General features: G+C 34.3%; 1 protein-coding gene across 1 annotated transcript; it reads left to right on the top strand.

The window, feature by feature from the left end:
- The first annotated feature begins 5373 nt into the window (after positions 1–5373).
- On the top strand, positions 5374–11725 carry LOC107807865 (uncharacterized). The gene is made up of 6 exons (XM_075224613.1): positions 5374–5864; positions 7639–7643; positions 7738–8362; positions 10401–10509; positions 10807–10928; positions 11087–11725. The coding sequence occupies exons 1-6, from the start codon at positions 5518–5520 to the stop codon at positions 11340–11342; spliced, it is 1464 nt and encodes a 487-aa protein (XP_075080714.1). The 5' UTR covers positions 5374–5517; the 3' UTR covers positions 11343–11725.
- The last annotated feature ends 8302 nt before the right edge of the window (positions 11726–20027 follow it).

Genomic DNA, 20027 nt, shown 5'->3' with positions numbered 1-20027 from the left:
AATACAAGACTTTTTTGCTAGAATCGGAGTTTATCGAAGTCCGATATAGATAACGAACATTGAACGAAAAACAAAGAAACACCATGCATCTTGTGTTATTGGTCGAGTTTGCCTAGGAGCTCCTGTCTTATAAGACAAATACAAATAATAGGGCAGCCCCCAATAACTCTTTTTGAATGGACATTTGAAATAGCATCAAATCGAACACAAAATAGATCTGGGCTGCTAATAAGGAAAAAAGGTTGGAATAAAATATAATTTGGTGTCTAAGATTAGAAAATGACAACATTTATCTCTTATGGTTGTAGTAGGTCTAAAATAGACTCTTTAATATAATATATTTCTGAATACTTTAGTTTTTTAAGTTTTCCAAGAGCAAGTATTTTTGGTCTTCGAATAGTTAATAAATTCTAGTAATTATAATTAAGGGAATTGTGAAATGTTTTAACGGGAAATCACATTTGAAGGTGTAATTGTTACAACTTCTGCTACTTTTGATCAATTTTTAGTGTCTAGTGTAGCTTTGAGGTGCACTTTATGTTATTTTTGGTATCTAGTGTAGTTTTTTGTCTTGTAGTTCATGAAATTTGATGGGACTTTCCTAGTGCTTCTGGTTAATTTGTTTTTAATAGTTCCCATTGAATCTAACAACTAGAGTTTATTAATCTTTGACGGCTATCAAAAGTGTTCGCTTTTAATAAACTTAAAAAACCAAAACTACACAAAAATATGTTTAATCTCAAACACTGTGATATTCTTTTTAATTAGCAACTTAGTCAATTGTGCTGTGAATTGAATTAGAGCATGAATTTATGCGCAAAGAAAATTAGTAGGGAAAAGTGATGGTTGCCAGAAGAAAATACTTTGCAAGTTAAAGAAAAATCTATTATTTATGTGCTTCCTATAATCAAGATGAATTTAATCTCAAATTAAAACCTAATAATTCAAAATATTAGTATTATACCAAGCTTTCAGCATCCTTCATGTGGTGGAAAGGCATGAAACCCATCTCAAAAACATGGACTAAGTCACATGCTACGTCAAAAACTTTATAAAATTCCTCATTATACGAATCATCACTTAATTTCTCTCATATATTTTGATAATCTGATGTCCGGATTAACTTGCACAAATCTCGACAAATTCACGGGATACTTATTATCTCCACCAACATGGTAACTGTATTCCCTAGAATTAGAAAAAGGCTCTTCCTGAATCAACTACTAATTACTCGTTGGTCCATTCTCATATATATATATATATATATATATATATATATATATATATATATATATATATATATATATAATGTAAAATGAAAAAAGATAGAAAGAAAAATAGAAGAAGTGTAAATAGGGGGGGAGAACGACTATCTTTAAAAGCTTAAATGGCTTTTCAACTGCGTTTCGGATCAAGATAAGAATTTTAGTTTTTAAACAAGAAGACTCGCTTATTTATCTCAACTTTTGGAATTAAAAAATGAGAACAAAGTGGGAAATGTGTGTTGGACAGATTGGATTCCTTGTTTGCCTATTCATTCAAAAAGGAATAAAAATACAGGTAGACTTAGATTTAATCAAAAAACGATAAGAATATTGTATAGTTTATAGTATAGTTTAAAATACATACATATGGATGAGGAAACAAACGGACGATCCTCGTAAGAAACACAACTTTGTTATTTGTTTTTAAGAAACTTAAAATGACAACTAATTTACAGTCACTTACCAACCGTCTTCTCATTCTTAGTGGTGACCTTTTCTTTTTTCCTTTTAAATTCTGAATATTGTTAGGACTTTCTCATCTCACAAGTCAACAACTATTTTAGATGCTTGCTTTTTTTATTTTTCATTTAACATCCGTTCCTCTCGTTGGAATCTGGTTAAATTTGATTCGTACCGGAAATTCTATATTGCGGATAAAATGTTCCTTAATAAAAATAATTTTATACTCAAAACTCGAACTCGAGACATCTGGTAAAAAAAATAAGAAGTGATTATAGGTAAAGTAACCCAACAATATAGGGAAAATGGTTAAAAGGTTCTTTAAATAGGGTTATCTATGTTCTTAAAATGTAAACGTTGACATATTGTCTAAGGAAAACATTCTGGGATTTTTCTTATTCTTAGTAATTTTCTAATTTACAGTGGGACATACCATAAAAGGTCAGTTGCCTATTTCATATTGGACCTTCCGACAATTTACTTGGGACATGTAATTCCTAGATAATGTCATGGTGACCAAGAAATGTACCGTAATTTACGCACTTTGTTTTTTCTTTCTTTCTTTTTGCGTTAGGAAATTAAAATTAGTGTTGTGCCCAATAAAGAATTTTGGATATTGCCTTATATTCTCCTTTCGGTTTTGCGAGGCAGTAAATACTCATCAATTATTAATCAACTATATATCGGGTTTGAGCATTAAATGATATGAAATCGTGGACGCTTTACCCTTCAAAATGAAACTTCTTGGCATGACTATGCATTAATTTAGTCCCAAAGCGGGTACCGATTTAGCAAATGGAAAGCCCAAAAAATGAAAAGCTAGACAGTCGAACTGATTTTTGTTCATTTACTTTTAAAGCTTTTATAAGCGAAAATGATCGTAAAAGATATTTCTATGTCTCATTTATATTAGTTAGAATTCTTTTTGACTCGTTGAAAAAGAAAAGATTTCATTTTGAGTCAAATTAATAAGTTTTGCTTTTAGATTTGAGAAACATTTACTAAAAAAATCTGAAAAATCGTGATAATAATTAGACGATTTGACGTGAAAAAGCTAGACTACATATTACAATTTTCGTTATATTATTTATCACAACAATTATAAAATAAAGAAACTTCACTTATTGGGTATACAAACATATATATTTGTGCTTAATTTATATCTTCGAAAAGATGGAAATATTTTCAGAGATATCTTCATAAAATGTGTCTTTGTGCCCTTAGTTAAATAGTTGGTTACAAATTACAATATCTTTCTTGCTGTAGTATTAAATATTGACTTTACCAAAAGATTAGAACGGAAAAGCCTAAAGCGTTTTCTTTATTAAGGTAGTTTTACAAGCTTACACTATTATAAACAACAAATAAAATAAAAATAACAAAGTCCCAGCTATTTAACAAGTATATAAATTAATCAACTAGTTCAAGATCTAAAAAATGTTATTACCTTTTGTTGTTTAAATGGTAAACTGGAGTTTATTGAATTTTTTTTGGTGGAGTGGCAAGTATATTTTTATTCTTAACCAGAGCGCGAGTTCGAATCCTAGATACAAAGTTAGCTTATCCTTAATGTGAGATTTTTTGCCACGAATTTAAATTTAGTAGGAGCCAATGCGCGAAATCAGACATCATCGGGTGGGAAAAAAAAGATAAATTGGAGTTTGAGTTTGGTATTTGCCAACTGTTGGTCAATGCATATAATGGATAGACTGTTGGATACAAATTACAATGGCTAAATGAATGATTAAATCACATGGTAATGCTAATTATATCACTACAAGCATTTCATAAATCATTTGGCTTTTCACAAGCTGCCTTGGGAATTTGAAGTCAGTTTCATTATTGCTTATGTCATTTATGTGTCAAAATGTAGAATTTGATACTCATGGCCTTTTCTTTTTCTTTAATGAACTAGGCCTATTCATAGTTTACTGCCCTAGATCTATCGATATTTGAAATTAACATTATTGTTTCTATGAGTAACGATCTTTTTAAATATTCTTTTTGAAATTATTAATAATAAGAAATTGTTACTTAGTGATATCCGTAAAAAATATATATAGTATATGAGTTAATCAACAACAATTCAGTGAGTTCCCACAAGTGGGGTATGCGAAGGGTAGAGTGTACGCAGACTTTACCCCTACCCCAGAGAGTAGAGAAATTATTTCCGAAAGACCCTCGGCTCAAGAACATAAAAAGAGACAATATATCAGTACCATCAATAGAACCATAGAAATAATAGCAACATCATAAGAACTAGAAAATAGATGAAAAATAATAACAAAAACTAGTGAATAAGGCTCGGTACTATGAAAAACGAAAGAATATAGTGGACACAACAATAATCGCTAGCAGCCTAGGATAAAACCTTATCAGACCAGTCTCCCACCCGGAACGACGTAGAAAAATGCTCAGCTGCCTCCTAACCTACCACTCTAATGCTCGACCTCCGCATCTTCCTATCAAGGGCCATGTCCTCGGAAATTTGAAGTCACGCCATGTCTTACCTGATCACATCTCCCCAATACTTCTTAGGTCGCCCTCTCCCTCTTCTCGAACCCGCCAAAGCCAACCGCTCACACCGCCTGACCGGGGCATCTGGGCTTCTCATTCGCACATGTCCGAACCATCTAAGCCTCGCTTCCCGCATCTTGTCATCCATAGGGGCTACACTCACCTTCTACCGAATATCTTCATTCCTAATATTATCCATCATAGTGTGCCCGCACATCCACCTCAATATCCTCATGTGCTACTTTCATCTTTTGAATATGTGAGTTCTTAACTTGTCAACACTCTGCCCCATACAATTAATCATGAAATTAAATGCTTTTTTTAATCATCGCATCAATAGTAGGTAGTAAATAACAGTCATTGTTAATTATTATTTTAATACTTTTAGTAAAACTAATAAATGTTGGAAAAAGGGTAATAAGTTACCACATTACTATATGAAATTTTTTAATTTTATCATTCATTATATTTGGGCTCTATCAAAAGCAAGAACGAATACGAAATGAATTGATAAATCTGCCTCTATACAAAATTCATTTAAAGTATAAATAAATAATATTAGGAATTTGTTATAAATCTACCTTAATTTTAATAGTTATAATAATTATTTATATTACCTGCACTAAGTATATGTTTACAAAGTTTTCACTCTTTTTATTCTCAAGTGTGTAAATAAATTTTTAAGTAATATTCATTGTTATTAATAAAATAACCGACACGAGCAATCTTTTTATTTAATTTTTTTATTCTGCTCATTTATTTCTTAACTTCTATGTTTAATTATTATTTTTAATTTTTTCTTCTAAAATAACATTTATCGTTCTACAAGTAAGTCCATAACATAGATTAAAAAAATATTATGTTATTAAGAAGAAGATAAAAAGATAATAATCTAGATGATAAAATATGCATTTAAGAAAGTCAATTGAGGTATGAGGGAAAAAATACCTATTGTTCAAAGTTGGAGGGGGAATTTTATTTTTAAAGTAAAGTTGGGGGTGTAAAATATTCTATAAACTGATAAACTCTCATTCGTCGCATTCTATAAATGCGATTTATAATCTGTAAATCAGCTGCTTCTTCTATTGAACTTCCCTCCAAGCCAAAGAACCTAAAACCCATAAAACCCTTAAAACCCATGCCCCTTTTCTTATCTCATATTCTAACATCAAATTAACTCAATTTCCCATAAAATCATACCTGCAAATAGCCAATATGTGATAAAATCCCAAAAAAAATCTACTCCAAAAGCCTCAAAATTTCATACTCCTACTACATGCTAACATTATCAAGAATGAAATCACTACTTTACCCAATGCTTTCAAGACCCACAACAGCTCCTTTATCTTTCTGCTTTCATTTTCAAGAACCCATTTTTGTATGCAGAAGATATGGGGTTCTTACTTTCAGAAACCAGACTACTTCTGTTCAAACAATAAACCCCATGAATAAAGTTTCTTCCTTTAGCTGTTCTACTGTGCCAAACCATAATCAAATTCGGGTCTTGCATACTGAGGTATCGGGTTCGGATTCGGGTGAGGTTCATGTGATTGTGGGTCCCATGTTTGCTGGAAAAACTACTACTCTTTTGAAGAGGATAAAGTCTGAAAGCAGCAATGGCAGGTTAGGATTCTCAATATGTTCTAATTTGCTTTTCATTTTAGTTTTACAGGTGATGAAATGCTTTGCATATTATAACGTTTATATTTTTGCACCTCTTTTATGACTTTTTTGTTTTTGGGGTAAAACCCTCTTCTTTGGCTTTTTTTACTACTATTAATCTGTTGGAGGAAAGGGGTACTATTTGTTTGACTAACTCTCATAAGAATCTGTTTATGTATTTAGCTGTAGGGGTGTAAATGGTTCGGTTCGGCCGGTTATTTTATAAAATTGGTACCATACCAATTTTTCGGTTATTCTATTATGTATAACCAAAATTAGACTTTTCGAAACCGTCCCAATCATGTCGGTTTCTCTTTGATATCGGTACGGTTCGGTTAATTTTCGGTATTTTTTAAAATATCATGTAAAATTCACCAGCATAAGTAGAATGCAATAACATACATTCTTTTATAGGACTTAGCAAAACTCTCTAGACATTTTTACTGTTTAAAAAAATAAAATAAAAAATGAAAGATGGCTAGAGTATAGATCCATCAACTATTCTACAACAACGTAAAAGAAACCAAGCAAAGGCAAAGAAAATATAAATCACACGAGTGGATAGATATTAACTAAGCTGGGACTCAAGAATAAATTCTATAGAAGATTAAATATTCAAAAAGATAAATCTAAATTATATGAAAGGAAACATATTCAATACATTGTAGTTTGCTACTCATTATCGCTAGAATATTTTGTGTCTTGCTAATAAAGATACTTGAAATAACTTAGTTTAAGTGGATGTAGCATACTAGGTTTTAGGAATTAGTATTTTGAGTTTAATTACTTGTTGGTTTGTAATAGTTTGCATAATTCCAAGGCCCAAAGAAAAATTTAATGCATTATTATTTTTAAACTTACTAGATAAATATATTTTTCACATGTAAAATTTATTCGGTACGGTTCGGTATTTTTTCGGTTTATTTTTATAAAATAAAAAACCTACCCTAATTATCGGTGTGGTTATAGATTTATATAAAAACCTACGGTTTCTTAAAAAGAAACCTAAAAATCGGTACGGTACGGTTCGGTCTGTTTAGTCAGTTTTCGAATATCCATTGACACCCCTACTTAGCTATTTACTTTACACACAAGCTTGGTAGAACTTATACAAGTAGGACTTTTGACTAATATTCTAAGAGCTTGTTGGACCATATATACCTTTAAAATGAAACATGGACTACGATGCATCAAAATATAATGTTTTGTTGGGCAAGAATTTAACACCCGAGTCCCGACTTAGTCATTTATATCATCTTCAATGAGGGTGCTCTTTTCTTAGTATGCTTTATATTTGGTGTTTATATTAGCAAGTTGTTGGAACTTATTGTAAAAAAAAGCTGTTGCTTACTAAATTTTCGTTGCTCCAAGGCGCCAATTGTCCGTTCTGCTATGTGGACTTGGTTTCTTTGCAGTTCGTAGATGTTGAAAGTCGATGAATTTTGCTTGTTAGTCAACCTTTAGTCTCTCTCGTTGAATGATTGTGCCTTTTTTTCTTCTTCTAAATTTATTGTTCTGCTCTCGACTTTTTGCTGTTTCCTTTGCTCTCTTCTCTGGGGTGTTGAAATCTCCATGCTCTTTGGCTCTCTCATGTAGAGGAAGTAAAAGTTGGACCATGTTATTCTGATGATATTTGAATTTGAAATCATGGTTGGCAATATTCCCAGTTTTCAGGCCAATGGTGTAAAGAACTCCCTCTATTTGGATGAGACAATAAAAGGTCTCTGTTTCTCAGGAAGGGTGGCTGAAGCAGTTGGAATATTGTGCCGCTCTGGTGTACAGGTTGAGGCAGAAACTTATTCCCTTGTTTTACAAGAGTGCATTTTCCGGCAAGCGTATAAGAAAGGGAAAAGAGTCCATTGGCAAATGATTATTGTCGGCTTTGTTCCAAATGAATATCTGACTATTAAGTTGTTAATTTTGTATGCAAAAGCAGGAGACTTGGATACCGCACACATTATATTTGATAAGTTGCAATTCAAATGCCTGGTTTCATGGAATGCTATGATTGCAGGATACGTGCAGAAGGGTATGGAGGAAATAGGCATGAGTCTCTACCATAATATGAAACAAAGAGGTGTACTTCCAGATCAGTATACATTTGCATCAGTCTTTAGAGCCTGTGCCTCTTTAGCAGTCCTGGAGCAGGGCAAGCAAGCACATGCGCTGTTGATTAAAAGCCAAATTAGTGGAAATATTGTAGTTAATAGTGCACTTATGGACATGTATTTCAAGTGTAGTTGTCCATCTGATGGCTATCTTGTGTTTAGTAAGTCCTTGGAAAGAAATGTGATAACATGGACTGCTTTGATATCTGGGTATGGACAAAATGGGAGAATAAAAGATGTTCTGGAATCATTTCATAGGATGATAGATGAAGGATTTAGGCCAAACCATATTACATTTCTTGCTGTTCTTTCTGCTTGTAGCCATGGGGGTTTGGTAGATAGAGGTAAGGAGTATTTTTCATTGATGATGAGAGATTATGGGCTTCGACCAAGAGGAAAACACTATGCAGCTATTGTGGATCTTCTAGGCCGTGCTGGAAGATTGCAAGAGGCTCATGAGTTTGTCAAAAACTCGCGTTGTGGGGAGCACCCGGTATTATGGGGCGCCTTACTTGGGGCTTGTAAGATTCATGGAGATATCGAGATGGTAAAACTTGCTGCTAGAAATTTCTTTGACTTGGAACCTGAGAATGCAGGCAAATATGTTGTCTTGTCTAATGCTTATGCTTCTTTTGGTTTGTGGAACAATGTTGCGGAGGTAAGGAGACTGATGAAGGACTCGGGGGTGAAAAAGGAGCCTGGTTATAGCATGATTGAGGTACAAAGACAAACACATTTCTTCTATATGGAGCATAATGCTCATGAACAGACTGATGAGATATATAAATTGGTCAAAAATATGGCAGTTGTCCTAAAAGATGCTGGTGATGTTCCAGATTTACTGAGTTAAAGAAGAAAGGACCAACATCAGTATAGGTTGAGCATTTGGTTGAATCCTCAGTCATTTATCTGTATACAGTTTTAAAAGGGTAATTTTACTGTATCTCCACACTCCAGCTAGTATGCTAGTAGCCTTTTACGCTATAAAAGTGGAAAGACTAACAGTCAAAATAGAAAGGAAAACAGGCTTCAGCGTTTGTGCTATGCACTTCCCACACAAGTTTTCTTTGGAGATGCTATTTGCCTTTGAATGCAAAAATTGGATGGTGTTCTATTTGCGGTTTCAACTGCTACAAGATGGTGCCTTTTGGCAAGCGGGGGCTTGCTATTTGCTTCTATGAAGAACATGTATGTGAATAAACAGATGGATTGCCTTGTTACCATGAAATGTGATGGATCTCAGTTTATGTGATGTGATTCTTGGTAAAACAAGTTTACCAAAGAAAACATATTCTCTTATCTTATATTACTGTAACAACGGAGTTCGCTAGTTTATAATAAAATGCTTGAACAGCCATACCTCATCATAGTTTGAATTTCTAGAAAGTAATTCTATTTCTTCTAACGATACAATATCCTAACCAATGCTGCCCATAGGTGATAATTTTGGGCATTCTAGGAAACATTTCTTGTAAAATTTGTCTTTCTATATCTTTATTTATTTTGTTATATGCTATGTTTGGTGGTCAAGCAGATCATTCTACGTTGTCCCTAAGATACATTTACGCAATGCATGAAATGTTTCAATTGTTGACAGTGTTTGAAAATATTTTAGAATCTTAACCAACTTATGAATTTTACTCTGGAACTGGCATAATTCCATCTACCTGGCACAACAAGAGCTACAGTCATGTAAACAAGCATGAAAAAGTGGGTGTGTGAAATTTATGTTTTCATGTGGTGGAAACATTAATATCTACTTTTTTGATAGATCTTAACAAGTTCTTTTACCTTTTTATGTTAGACTATGCTTCCCTTAAACAAGCATGAAAAAGTGGGTGTGTGAAATTTATGTTTTCATGTGGTGGAAACATTAATATCTACTTTTTGATAGATCTTAACAAGTTCTTTTACCTTTTTATGTTAGACTATGCTTCCCTTATTTACCTTTTCATGATAAATTAAGATAGGGAGCTGCGCAAACTGCAAAAGTAGAACTTGAACATTCAGTTCCTTCCCTGTTGACTTGCAGTTTGTGCGAGGATCTATCTATTGTGCAGCCAGCCTCACAGAAAAGTAGAACCAGCCCATTCTGTTTCCTTTTGTTTAATTGATGAAATCATTCTGAAAGTTTCATTCTTTACGTGAAGATTTACAAAGCCAAAAATTAACTTCAAGATATCAAAACTTTGACATGAAAATTGAGGACATCTAACTTGAGCTGCGAAGCATGCAAACTTCTGAGTTTTGAAATGCTGCTTGAAATTTGATGATCTTGATAGAGATTCAAGGCTTCCTGATGTTCACATGTCATCGTCTGATTTAATTGCCAACTATTTTCCCCTCTCTGCAGAAGTGTAGCAATTATAAAGTCGGACAAGGATACAAGATATGGGTTGGATTCCATTGTGACACATGATGGGGACAGATTGCCATGCTGGCCTTTAGCTAATCTATCATCATTCAAACAGAGATGTGGTTCTGAAGCATACAGTAAGGTAACACTACAACGGTAAAATATTGTGAATATATTAGATGATTAGCATAGGACCTTCTCAATGTGTAATTAGGGGCGCTACAAACATAAATTTTTCTCTAAAAAGTTTGGCACAAGAAGTCTATTTTTGAATGATATAATCATGAAGCACTAGCTTTGAAAGTTGTCGTTGAACTTTTTTTGCTAGTATGTGACAATACTGTATTGTGGCTTTTACATGGTTTATGCTATATCATCGCTCAATTTTCTTTGCTAGTATATGTGACTGTACTTTTTTGTGACTGTTACATGGCTTCAGTTAGAGGTCATTGGCATTGACGAAGCTCAGTTTTTTGAGGATCTATATGATTTCTGCACAGAAGCTGCTGACCATGATGGCAAGATTGTGATAGTTGCTGGGTTGGATGGTGACTATCTAAGGTACTACTTCCATTTTCTGTGGAAAGACGTATTGTGTTTATCCCTTTGACATATGTACTAAATGTGATGCTAAGTTACATAGTTGTCGTGCTATTATGCTCGGTATTTTTGTACCCGTGTACTGATTCTTTATTGGATTCATATTCCGCATTTTGCAGAAGAAGCTTTGGTTCAGTTCTCGACATAATTCCAATTGCTGATACTGTGACCAAACTAACTTCCCGATGTGAACTTTGTGGTAAACGTGCTTCTTTTACCTTGAGGAAGACAGAGGAGACGAGAACCGAGTTGATTGCAGGAGCAGATGTATATATGCCTGTGTGCCGAAAGCACTACGTGAGTGGACAAGTGGTCAAAGAGGCTACTAGAAGTGTTCTGGAGTCTCAGAAGGTTCAATGCAGCTCTGTTCTTTAATCGTCTTGTATTATTAACTGGGATGGTAACACCAGCACTGTCTGTGCAATATAGTAGGGATACTGATGCCACTTTTCTGCTAAGGAGCTTTGCACTTCCAATATCTATGTAGATGTTTATAGGCCATTTGCTTAGAAATGTTAACCGACTATTGTACTTCCAAGTCTCTGATCTGCCCAAGCTGTTGTGGACAGAGTTATCTGGTATCTGTGCTAGTGGGAGGTAACTAGTATCCTATGAAATTATCGAGGTGCGAGCAAGTTGGCTCGGACACAAGTACTATTGTGCCCCTCCCAAATTGATAAACATGAAATGGCTGTCTATGATGAACAGTGTTCATTTTCTGGTGTGAATTAGAAAAGCAGATCTTATGGCACATTTAATTACCTTTGTCTTCAGGCTTCTCCCTTGTGTGTATTTTCATGATTGAAAGAATGGACTAACTTTTGGTTCCAAATTTTACTATAAAGGGCCTTTTCAAGGGGAAGGAATTAAGTTTAAAGAGATGATAACCATTCTATAAAAACTTTGTTTTCCAATGTCAAAAGAAAAAAAAAATCGTTATGTTTAAATTTAATTAATAATACAACATTTTGATTCATAAGGCATAAACTTGTCTCAAACTCAATTTTATAATTCCCACACTGCCAAAAAAATATAAAAGATAAGATTCAGATCAAGGGTCAACAATATCGATAACAAATGCTTTTGTAATACACAAAAGCTCTTACAAAATATTTCTACCAAAATGCCAGACTACAACTCTCAAACAAATCCTAGTTGCTAACACCTAACTACAATTTTAGACACTGATTTGCATAATCTCCAATTCACCCCTTGTGTACAAAGTACTATCAAAAGACAGATTACACAGAAGTAACATAAACAAGAAACACAGAAACAAGATTGTTCTCCTTAACACTGGTTTGATAATGAATTCAAGACTCCCTGATAATCTGGATTTAGACTTTTGATAGTTAAGATCACATGTTTTCCTGGTTTGTTGTGTAAAAGAGACGAGGCGTGCCGCATGAGGACTCTAACGAGAGCTTGATGTCGCCTTTCCTCTCCTTGTTCCTGCAATCAGAAAATAGATACAATGTAATGAATCTTAAATCAGTTATTACAGCCATGTTTTGATGTGCTATTACTGATAATGGAGATAATGGTTTATGTTGTGTGGCTATGGAGCTAAAAGGACAATAAGGATTACTTACTTTTGTTGATTTTAATGCTTTCTGAATTACATAATTTCCAAAGGGATCTTTGGCAAGCTGAACTAGTGATTTCACATCAGCTACAAGAACATCAACTACTGAAATCATTCCAATATTTGACGACTCTATGCATTTCTCAACAACATGGCTACCACCCTTTTTGTAGGCTAGTGTTAAGTACTGCTTCTCAAGTTGACTGAATATCTTACTTGAAATCTCTTCATCCCTTAGTTCAAGAACATGCTGCACAACATAGTTCCTGTTGTACAACAACACACAAATTCTTAAAAACCAGAAACCAATCAACAGTAGTAAAAGAAAGGGAAAAGTGGAAAAGAGTGAAAAATGACCCGATACTATATGAAATATCTTAGTTTTACACTCCGTTATACTTTATGTCCTTGCATACCTTGCTGTTAGCAAATCGTCTCGTATTTTCCCTTGACCTTAAGGTAACTCCTATTTGAAGTATTTTAAACCATAGTCAAAGTAGAGGAGCAAAATTGCACTTTTTCCGAAGTATTTTGACACTTGGAATTTACCTAGTCCATGGTGGAGCTCCGTTAAAGTCAAAGGCAAATATGAGACGATTTGCTTATGACAAGCGTATGAATGACCCCAAATGTAACACAGAGGGAGGAAACTATATGTTATTACTTACCCCCAGGGATCATTGGCAAGGTAACCTGACTGGTTTGCAATTTTTTCAAGTAGTTCCCTTCTGAGAGGGTTAGTGATACAATTGATGCAAATATTTAAAGATGCACATCCACTTTCATTTGTAGACAACTCTTTGAAACATCTAATAATCCCCCGGTACAGAACCTGAAATCAGTGTGCAATATTCATATCTGTTAGGCTATAATTTATTGCTAAAAGAAAAACATATGACAAGCAACCACAAAAATGTCGAAAAAATTTACCTCATTCTGCTTCTCATTGAAGACATGGAAACATTGTTCAACAACGTATCGCCCCGTTCGATGAGTCATCAGTTCAACTAACCTAACAGACACAATTTCTGAGCAATAGTTGGCCAAAGGTTTCTTTTTGAGGTTTTTAATCAGCATTTGAATGGACTTTGAACTGTCAAAGCAAAAGGAAAAAATGTTAGATATATAGGCCAATATTCAGAATGCAAAAGCAGAAGAACATCAAATAAAGTTTAAGCACTTAATAAAACTTTACTCACCCGTATTTCTTAAAAGCTGTTTGTACAAATAACTCCATATTGAAGTGAAATGTTCTGAGAATTAATTCCATCTGTTCGTCGTTGCAGAATTCAACAAGTTTTAGGAAGAAAGCATGTCCAAATTCGTCGATCATCACCTCAAAAAAAGAACCAAGAATCTCATTAAGTATCCTTTGCCTGTAGTAATAGTTATTCAGCTGCAGAAAATTTTGCAATAAGCGCGAGGCTCTGGGATTTTTAGCCATCTTAATGACGTCGAATCCTAGATTTGGCAGATAACCATAACATAATGCTGCAACACTCTGATTCAACAGGACATTTAAACACTTTGTATAATCCTCATTACTCCAATCTTTATAGTCTAAAGGAAGCTCATTATAATCTGCAAATTCTTGAGCTCCAATGTAGCTATTATTCAACATGTTATTTCTCAAAATTTGATCATAGTTGGATTGATTCATGGAATTGTATGTTGAAGAAGATCCATATTCATACTTGGTACTTGTTGTTTGTGGCACATAATTCTCATAAATATCTGCAGAATCCAATAAGCTTTTCTGTGAAGATTTGGTGCTGGAAACTGCAGAAAACAAACCAAGAAAACCAAGAAATCTTGAATATATTGACAAGAAAATACAAATTAAAATAAAAAAAGGGCAGCCCGGTGCACTAAACTCCCGCTATGCGCGAGTCCGGGAAGGTAGTGTGTACGCAGACCTTACCTCTACCTCCGATAGACCCTCGGAAAAGAAAGCAGTAACAACAATTAAAATAAAAATTAAAAGAAAAATAACTAGTCTGCATGCATGGATAAAGTAAAGTTGTGAACTTTATACTTACTTCCATTGTTGGAATTATAATTATCATAAGCCCAAATATTTGCAGAACTTGTTGGTGGCCATTCTAATGATGATTGAATACTATTTTGAGTCATTGAAAATTTTGAATCTTTAGAAAAGTTGTCTTCTTTGTTGTTCTGAAGAGAAGAAACAGAATCGTTGTTACTTGTAGAACTCAACCAAGAAAAAGAGCTATCAGTAGTTTCAAGATCAGATGAAATTGCCCAAATTCTGTCACTTTCTTTTGGAATATTAAAACCATCTTCCACCAATGGAAAATTCTCTGCTTGATTGTTCAAAGAAGAACTTGCACTATTGTGTGGAGAAGCTAAATTTTTTCTCAACTTCAAATCTTGTAAAGAGAGAAGAAAATCTTGATAATCCATTGGAGTTTTATTATTTGAACCTTCCATGAGAAAAAATCAAACGAAAAGCCTATTGTCAATTGCTATGGAACTATTTGTTTATATAAGAGTTAAGTGTATTTTCTTACCTGAGTAGGAATGGGATTGAAATTTTCCGATTATTTAGAGTTTCTTTGAATTAATTTTTCCTTCTTTTATGTAATATTTTCCTAAAACAAAAAACCATACAAAATCGCTCTCATCCTTTTCCTAAGTGGAGTAGGAGAAGTAAAGGGTGTTACATATTTTGTAATTTTCCAATAAGAAGAATTGAAAACCTTGTCCAATTAAAATAGCTAAACTAAGAGGGAATATAAGTGGAATAAAAACTTTGATAATTTCAATTACTGAATTTGTAGATAAGTCGAGGTAAATAAAACCTTTTATAGTGAAACTTACTTAATAACTTGTTGGAAATTGAATGTTAATGAAGCCTTGTTTATTATTAAAGCTACCATTAGTATATTTAAGAAAATCTCCCTATTCTCAAATAAGCCTTTCATATGCATGCAAATCATCCTTTCACAAATAATAATATGTCTCTTTCTATTTATATGACTAGTTTTGTTTTATACAGTTTTAACAAATAACAATTACGTCTTAATTCAAAAAAATTGTGATTAAAATGCTAGTAAATAATTAGGAACGGTCATGACAAAGCAATAACCATTGTTCATTAGGTAATTTTTGATGGGTCCATAAAATTTAGGCAATTCAGATCCTGTCTCCGAATTCATGAAGATGACGGGACATTAGCACACGAAAAATCGGAAATTGTCCTAAAATTTTATTTTATGGCCCTAAAAGACCAAATAACGAGGAATGGCATGGCGAAGTAATAACTATTGTTCATTACTTCGTTTCTGATAGGCCCATAAAATTTTAGGCGATTCAGAGCCCGTCGCTCGAATTCAAGGAGATAGCGTGGACATTAGCACACGAAAAATTAGAAATTGACCTGAATTCCTATTTTATGGCCCTAAAATGGCAAAAAAGAGAAGCGATCATGACGAAGCAATGTTCACTAGGTCGTTTCTGATGGGCCCACAAAATTTTAGGCATTCAGAGCCCGTCGCCCGAATTCATGAAGATGGCATGGGCATTAACACACGAAAAAATTGAAAATCGCCCTGAATTCCTGTTTTATGGCCCTAAAATACCAAAAAACGAGGAAGAGCCATGACAAAGAAATGATTACTAATCATTAGCTCGTTTTTGATAGCTCCACAAAATTTTAGGCGATTTGGAGCCCGTCGCCCGAATTCATAAAGATGGCGTGGATATTAGCATACGAAAAATTAGAAATTATCCTAAATTCTTTTTTATAGCCCTAAAACGCCGAAAAATGAGAGACGGTCATGGCGAAGCAATGACTATTGTTTATTAGGTTGTTTCCAATGGGTTAAAAAGTTTTTAGGCGATTCGGAGCCGATCGCCCGAATTCATGATGATGGCGTGGACATTAGCACACGAAAAATCAAAAATTATCCTAAATTCCTATTTTATGGTCCTAAAACGCCAAAAATGAGGAATGTTCAAGGCGAAGTAATGACTATTGTTTATTAGGTCATTTTTAATGGGCCCACAAAATTTTAGATGATTCAGAGCCCGTCGCCCGAATTCATGAAGATGACGTGGACATTGACACACGAAAAATTGGAAATCGCCTTGAATTCCCGTTTTATGGCCCTGAAACGCCAAAAAATGAGGAACAATCATGGCGAAGTAATGACTATTGCTATCTAGGTCGTTTCTGATGCATCCCCAAAATTTTAGGCGATTCGGAGCCCGTCGCCCGTATTCATGAAGATGGCGTGGATATTAGCACATGAAAAATAAAAAATCGTCCTAAATTCCTATTTAGTGGCCCTAAAATACCAAAAGAGGAGAAACATTCAAGGCTAATAAATAATTATTGTTCATTAGGTTATTTTTGATAGGTCCATAAAGTTTAAGGCGATTCGGATCCCGTCGCTCAAATTTATGAAGATGACATTGACATTAGCACACGAAAAATTAGAAATCACCCTGAATTCTTGTTTTATGTCCCTACAATACTAAATAACGAGGAACGATTATGGAGAAACAACAACTTTTGTTCATTAGGTAATTTCTAATGGGCCCATAAAATTGTAGGCGATTCGAAGGCCCTCGCCCGAATTCATGAAGATGGCGTGGACATTAGCACACATAAAACTAGAAATTGCTCTGAATTCCTGTTTTATAACCCTAAAATATCAAAAAATGAGGAACGTTCATGGTGAAGCAAAGACTATTGTTCTGTAGGTCATATCTTGTGGGCCCACAAAATTTTAGGCGTTTCAGAGCCCATCGCCCAAATTCATGAAGATGGCATGGACATTAGCATACAAAAAATCAAAAATCGTCCTAAATTCTTATTTTATGGTCCTAAAACACCAAAATAAAAGAACAGACATGGTGAAACAATGATTATTATTCATTCGGTTGTTTCAGAAGGGTCCATAAAATTTTAGGTGATTCGGAACCCGTCGCCCGAATTCATGAAGATGGTATAGACATTAACAAACAAAAAATCAAAAATCATCCTAAATTCCTATTTTATGGTCGTAAAATGTCAAAAGATGAACGCCCATGGCTAAGAAATGAATATTATTCATTAGGTCATTTCTGATGGCCTCATAAAATTTTAGGAGATTCGGAGCCCGTCGCCCGAATTCATGAAGATGGCGTGGACATTAGCACACGAAAAATTAGAAATCGCTCTGAATTCTTATTTTATGGTCCTAAAACATCAAAAATAAGGAACGGTCAAGGCTAAGCAATGACTATTATTTAGTAGGTCATTTTTGATGGGCTCAAAAAGTTTTACGTGATTAAGAGCCTATCACCCGAGAAGCGTGGACATTAGCACATAAAGAATTGGAAATAAGCCTGAATTCCTATTTTGTGGCCCTAAAATTTCAAAAAAAAAAGAAGAAGAACGGTCATGGAGAAGCTATGACTATTGTTCAATAGGTCATTTTTGATGCGCCTAAAATATTTTAGGCGATTCAGAGCCCGCCTCCACAATTCACGATGATGACATAGACATTGGCACACAAAAAATTAAAAATCATCCTGAATTTCTGTTTTATGTTCCTATAATACCAAAAAAATGAGAAACGATAATAGAGAAGCAGTGACTATTGTTTGCTAGGTTATTTTTTATGGGCCCATAAAATTTTAGGCGATTCGAAACCCGTCGTCCGAATTCATGAAGATGGCGTGGATATTAGCACACGAAAAATTAGAAATCGCCTTGAATTCTTGTTTTATGGTTCTAAAATGCCAAAAATGAGGAACGGTCATGGCGAAGCAAAGGCTATTATTCTGTAGGTCATTTTTGATGGGCTCAAAATTTTTTAGGTGATTCAAAGCCCGTTGCTCAAATTCTTGAAGATGGTGTGGACATTAGCACACGAAAAATTAAAAATCATCGCGAATTCCTCTTTTTATGGTCCTAAAACGCCAAAAAATGAGGAACGATCATGGTGAAGTATTGACTATTTTTCATTAGGTCATTTTTGATGGATCAACAACATTTTAGACGATTGGAGCCCATCTTTCGAATTCATGAAGATGGCGTGGACATTAGCACACGAAAAATCGAGAATCATCCTAAATTCTTATTTTATAGCTCTAATATGCTAAAACAAAGGAACGGTCATGGATAAATAATGACTATTATTCATTTGGTTTTTTTGATAGGCCCATAAAATTTTAAATGATTTGGAGTCCGTCGCCCGAATTCATGGAGATGGCGTGGACTACACGAAAAATTAGAAATCGTTCTAAATTCCTGTTTTATGGCTCTAAAATATCCAAAAATGAGGAATGATCCTGGCAAAGAAATGACTATTATTCATTAGTCGTTTGTGATGGGGCCATAAAATTTTAGGCAATTCGGAGCCCGTCATCCGAATTTCTGAAGATGGCATGGAAATGCACACGAAAAATTAGAAATCTTCGTGAATTCCTGTTTTATGGCGCTAAAATGCCAAAATGAGGAATAATCATGGTGAATCAATGACTATTGTTCACTAGGTCATTTCTGATGGGCCCGCAAAATTTTAGGCAATTCAGAGCTCGTCCCCCGAATTCATGAAGATGGCGTGGATATTAGCACACAAAAAATCTGAAATCACCTTGAATTCTTTTTTTTTTTTATGGCTCTAAACTGCCAAAAAGCTAGGAGAATTCATGGAGAAGCAATAACTATTGTTCATTAGGTCATTTCTGATAGGCCCATCAATTTTAAGTGATTCAAAGACTGTCGCTCGAATTCATGAAGATGGCATGGGCATTAACATACGAAAAATAAGAAATCATCCCGAATTTCTGTTTTATGGCCCTAAAATGCCAAAAACGAGGAAAACTCATGGAGACACGAAGACCATTATTTATTAGGTCATTTATTATGGACCCTAACAAATTTTAGGCAAATTGAAATCCGTTGCTCGAATTCATGAAGATGACGTGGACATTAGCACATGAAAAACTGGAAATCGTTCTGAATTCCTGTTCGGAGCCCATCGTCCGAATTCATAGAGACGACATGAACATTAGCAGATGAAAAATTGAAAATTATCTTGAATTATTATTTTGGGTCCCTAAAAAGCCGAAAAACTAGAAACAGTCACGGCAAAGGTATGAATATTGTTCATTAGGTCGTTTCTGATGCGCCCACAAAAACTTAGCCCACAAAAAACTAAAAACCTTCCTAAATTTTTGTTTTATGGCCCTAAAGTACCAAAAAATGAGGAACACTCATGGAGATGCGATGACCATTGTTCATAGTCCCACAAAATAATAGGTATTCGGAGCCCGTGCCCGAATTTAAGAAATTGGCGTGATTATTAGCACACGAAAGACTAGAAATCGTCTTGAATTCCTATTTTATGGCCCTTAAACACCATAAAACAACGAACAGTCATGGTAAAACATTAAATATTGTTCATTGGGTCATATTTTATGGATCCACAAAATATTGGACAATTCGGAGCTCGTCGCCC

This window comes from Nicotiana tabacum, chromosome 11 (genome assembly GCF_000715075.1).
Source record: "Nicotiana tabacum cultivar K326 chromosome 11, ASM71507v2, whole genome shotgun sequence".
In the NCBI taxonomy this organism is placed as follows: Eukaryota; Viridiplantae; Streptophyta; class Magnoliopsida; order Solanales; family Solanaceae; genus Nicotiana; species Nicotiana tabacum.
This window is presented reverse-complemented; position numbering and strand designations above follow the sequence as displayed.